This window comes from Limulus polyphemus, unplaced genomic scaffold, assembly GCF_000517525.1.
Source record: "Limulus polyphemus unplaced genomic scaffold, Limulus_polyphemus-2.1.2 Scaffold664, whole genome shotgun sequence".
NCBI classification, from domain to species: domain Eukaryota; kingdom Metazoa; phylum Arthropoda; class Merostomata; order Xiphosura; family Limulidae; genus Limulus; species Limulus polyphemus.
Genome location: NW_013666274.1, coordinates 27,630 through 32,819, shown reverse-complemented (window position 1 = coordinate 32,819; position 5,190 = coordinate 27,630). Strand labels below are relative to the sequence as shown.

Below are 5,190 nucleotides of genomic sequence, written 5' to 3'. Positions count from 1 at the left end.
GACAATCTTATTTAAGTTTACAAGATTGTCTGGGAGATTGATAAGGGTTCAGAGTAGGGTTACTATGATGAAAGTGTTATCTAACAGGAACAGTTAATATCTCTTAGATTATTTACTCTTAAGAAAAGAAGAGTAGAAGACAATCTTATTTAAGTTTACAAGATTGTCTGGGGGATTGATAAGATAAAAGACTGATTTGTTAATTCTGAGGACAATAGGACAAAAAGTTTAATAAGAGTCGAAGAAGACATTCTAGGGTGCAGCTCAGACAGTTATTTCTTTGAACAGGGTGACTGATTTATGGAATGAGTTGCCCTCAGCAGCAGTGAAAGCCTGCATCGTACAAGAGTTTAAGAGAAAAATAGATTATTTTCTGAGAAATAACAGGTAGATTTAAACTTTTACTTTTTCTCACAGACAGATGCAGTGGAACAGTCATACATAACTAATCTTAGAAAGACAATGCTTTGGGCATGTTGCACTTATACTGATGATATTCTTATATCCAATTATCATGTTTTTCTTGATGTAGCCAAAATGAATTCATCCACTAGGACCAACTCTGGAAAAAAAGTACTTTTACTGAAAACAGTATAAAAGTCTCTCATTGCACTTTCAACACAAAATTAATTCATTTACTAATCATGGGTTCAGAATAACATGATCTTTTCAAAACTATCACACCTACATTTTAATTCCTTTGTAAATTGTTTAACGCAATAGTGAACCACTTCAGTGTATTGTTCACTATTAGTTTAAGCTCTTATTATATAATAAATACTAGCAATATAACAGTACTTGAAGCTAACTGCTAATGTGTGTGTGTTTTGTAAGTAAGGTAGACAGTTACATGAACATTAAATCTACAACAGTAGTTGAAGCTAACTGTTAATGTTTGTGTGTTCTGTAAGTAAGGTAGACAGTTACATGAACATTAAATGTACAAACAGTACTTGAAGCTAACATCTAATGTTTGTGTGTTCTGTAAGTAAGGTAGACAGTTACATGAACATTAAATCTACAACAGTAGTTGAAGCTAACTGTTAATGTTTGTGTGTTCTGTCAAGTAAGGTAGACAGTTACATGAACATTAAATCTACAACAGTAGTTGAAGCTAACAGCTAATGTTTGTGTGTTACGTAAGGTAGACAGTTACATGAACATTAAATCTACAACAGTAGTTGAAGCTAACTGTTAATGTTTGTGTGTTACGTAAGTAAGGTAGACAGTTACATGAACATTAAATCTACAGCAGTAGTTGAAGCTAGCTGTTAATGTTTGTGTGTTACGTAAGGTAGACAGTTACATGAACATTAAATCTACAACAGTAGTTGAAGCTAGCATCTAATGTTTGTGTGTTACGTAAGGTAGACAGTTACATGAACATTAAATCTACAGCAGTAGTTGAAGCTAGCATCTAATGTTTGTGTGTTACATAAGGTAGACTATATTATTTCTTTATTGTTACTTTCATTAGCAATACTATATCAGATTTTATTATCTTTAATTCTTATTATTACCCCAATGAAGAAACAATGTATTCCAATTCTTTTAGGTAAGAAAAATATATTTAATGAGCTATGATCTTTATCAGATTGATTTTTAGTTTTTCTCTAAGAAGTTAGTTAACTCTGATTGGAAGTTAATATTACATTGTTATCCATGACGCTATGTTAATATTGTACAAACCAAAGGGGAACAGGATTTAGAAAATCACTTTAAATATTTCTGTTTTCATCTAGAAATTTAATACACTTCAAAACATTTGATATTAATGAAATCTTACTCATTAGCACTGGACATAAAGTAGGCTAACACATTTGGTAAAGGTGATAGTGAGAATGTAGGTATAATTCCTGTAGTTTTCATCGTTAGAAATACACTATGCCCCTGGTTGTGAAATTATAATATAAGAATTTTTTTTAAAAGAAAAAAAAGGGTTCAGTAATCTTTCAACTGATAAAACTGCTGCTTCATTGTTTTTTTTTAGTTATACCTTCAGTAAACTTGGCTTCTAACTGAAGCAAATATCTAATATTCAATTTTAAACATGAGCTAGATCATTAAATTGTATATAAATAAATAACACGACTTTACTTATTTTTCACTGCAATTGGAAATTACATAACAAATGACACAAACCTTTTGGAACAGGGCAAGGTACATACTGACTTTCTTCAAATTCTATTTTCTGTCCTTCCATGATAAGTGAAGGGCCTTCATTTTTAGGATTTCGTTTTAAACGTTCGTACAAAGGTCCTAAACATTCATAGCAATTAGGATAAATTAGTAGATACTCTTAAATTTGCTATACAGTAACGTAAAATTCCACTGTTCTGGAGAGCTAGTATTATTAATAGTTTGAAAAATAGGTAACTATACTATTATCACAGAAATAACTGAATATGAACATTATATAGAAGTACACAAATAATGTAAAAGTTGATTAAACTAGTGTATTTCAGTAAAATAATTAGAGCACATTAATATTACAAATATGATTAGCAAGCAATGCTATAAAAAGGCAAATTTAATAATTAAAACACAATCAACTTCTGTTTGGCTATGTTAGAAATTTAAAAGAAGTTGTTTTGCTTTGCTAGCATCATTATGTGTACATCATTACAGAAAATAAATATTTATACAGTACACTGTCTACGGAAAACTTGGTCCTGACATCATTCTAGCCCCACATTTTACTTTCAGAACAAAAGAAGACATCCACAAACTTTTGTTGTAATATCTAATTATACAAAACAAAATAGGTTCATACTGCAATAAAATCTGAATACTGACTAAGTGATAGGGCTTACATTTAAGTTAAAGAACAGTTGCTCGAAACATGCCTAGAAAAAAATGTGTTTCTGTATTGTGTTTTTAACAGTGATTTTTAATTTATTGCACACTAGTCATATGACTAGATGACTAAAGTGAATACTAAAATTATTATACTAGAAAACACGACTAGAATAAATAAGAGATGGACAGTCTCAAACATACACATCACACCAAAAGTATTTAGTTGATGTTAAGAAGAATTACTTCCTGTACATTATTCTCAAACTTACACATCACACCAAAAGTATTCATTTTAGGTTAAGAAGAAATGTTTCTGCCCATTATTTTCAAACATACAAATTGCAGAAGAAATGTCTCCTGCATGTTATTCTTGAAGTGTTTGAACTGCAAAAAGGAATCTCTCTCTCTCTAGGTACTATATCCAGTTTGAACTTTGGCGATCATGGTTCTCCATAGGTTCCTGTCTTTTGTACATTTCAAAATCTCAGTCACACTGACGCAAGAAGGAATACAAACTAAAAATAACAATAACACATAATATTCTCTGGTAAAGAGCTTTGGATTTTATACACTGCATATGTGTCACATCTTTACAACACAGATTTGTGATAACCTTTATGTGATCCAGGAACAAACTTTAAACAGCCATTATCCAATGTCACTTCCTCCAGAGGAAACCATAAACCAAGAACCGATGGAGGATCAGTGTGGAGAAATGTTGAATCTTGGTGAGCTTTTACTAAATAGAAACACATTAAAATTCATCTTTTATTATAACTCTCACAACTGATAAAAACATGTTCAACTCTACAATCACAGATTTGGTCATTTTGACAAACCTTTTAACCATGAGAAATTCAGGGACATTTTTTTTTTGAAAGATAGGAGGTCCATAAAATGTGGGTTTGACATTCTTGTTTATTTTATATCTCAGTAAAGCTTGGAGACTATAATTTTACACTATGGTTTAGCAACATCTATAGTATAAGTGTGTAATCTGTGGCACACTCAGAAGATCACATAAGGATAGAAATGAATTCTAAAATGGGCAATTTGGAGTGAAGAAATGTCACATGATGCAGAAAAGTGAAGATTGAGAATTTATTAAAGTATTTGTTTTCAAAATTAAAACTTATATAATATTAAACTTTGAATTACAAACTAAGTTTTGATGCTAAATTTATTGACATACGTCAATAGAAAATTTTAAATTAAGTTTTAAGGTAACTCTGTAAAAAGGCTGTGACACGAGCACTTTGACCCACCCAAGTTTCATTTCTTCACTGAAATAGCTTGAACAGTATTTCATAACATATTCAAATTTGATGAATGAACTATCACTATGGCTTGATCTTTCACATTATCTTAAAAAATACCCACATGTTCTCAAGCCTAAAGTAAAAGTCATATTTAAGTACTATCAATATATCTACATCGTGATTTAAAAGTTTATTGCAATTATATTTAATCTAATTGAAATAGCTACAACAAAATAAAATTAAACATATTTTTTGAGTGAAATTAAAAAAAAAATAATTATACAAAATATTTTCAAATATTTTGGGGATTTTATGCCTAGCTCTTACCCAAATATATCATATTTTTACACTTCAAACTCATAACTACTGTTTGTTTTGGATATTCAAACAAAGTTTTTTGAGGGCTATCTGTGCTAGCCATCCCTAATTTTGAACTGACAAATTAGAGGAAAAGCAGCTAGTCAACAGCACTCACCACCAGCTCATGGGCCACTCTAGTAAAAAGAGGGATTTGATAACTCTTATAATGCACCTACAGTCCCAAAGTACAGAGTGTGATTTTGTGGGAACACGATGCAAACCATGGACCTTCAAATCCATAGTCTGCCATGCAAACTACTAGGTCATGTCCAGTTTCATAAAAACAGACTCTGAACTATGCTTCAATAAATCATTTACTGTTAAAAGATTTAAGTATTTAATAGAGTAGAATGAAATTAAATACTTTTGTATGTACAAAACACATGCAGATTTTCATGACAGTAGTTAGTGATTACACCGGGAACATTAAATATAAAATTGAGAAACAGAAAAAACAAACAAACTTTCTCATTACCTGTATTAAATAGATCTAAAGACATACCCGTACAGTACGTAGTCTTTGGTTTCAAGATTTTAGTTGCTTTATTTAAGAGTAAACAAATATTTGAAATAACTGTAAATAAGACCCAAAACTCAAGCACTTTCGAATAGTTCACTATTCTTCTTCTTCTTCTCCTGAAGATGAATAGTCAACTATTCAAAAGCGCTCGAGTTTTGGGTCTTATTTACAGTTATTTCAAATATTTGTTTACTCTTAAATAAAGCAACTAAAATCTTGAAACCAAAGACTACGTACTGTACGGGTATGTCT

The 5,190-nt window shown here is 30.6% G+C and overlaps 1 protein-coding gene across 2 annotated transcripts in view; it reads right to left on the bottom strand.

Moving 5' to 3' along the window:
* Positions 1-5,190, bottom strand: part of LOC106459811 (phytanoyl-CoA dioxygenase domain-containing protein 1 homolog) — a 22,220-nt gene that overhangs the window by 3,369 nt on the left and 13,661 nt on the right. For both annotated transcript variants that reach the window (XM_013919475.2, XM_022386365.1), the window contains exons 8-9: positions 3,413-3,538; positions 2,143-2,259 (exon numbers count right to left, since the gene is read on the bottom strand). In XM_013919475.2, the coding sequence (XP_013774929.2) occupies positions 2,143-2,259; positions 3,413-3,538 (243 nt within the window). The remainder of the gene's footprint in view (positions 1-2,142; positions 2,260-3,412; positions 3,539-5,190) is intronic.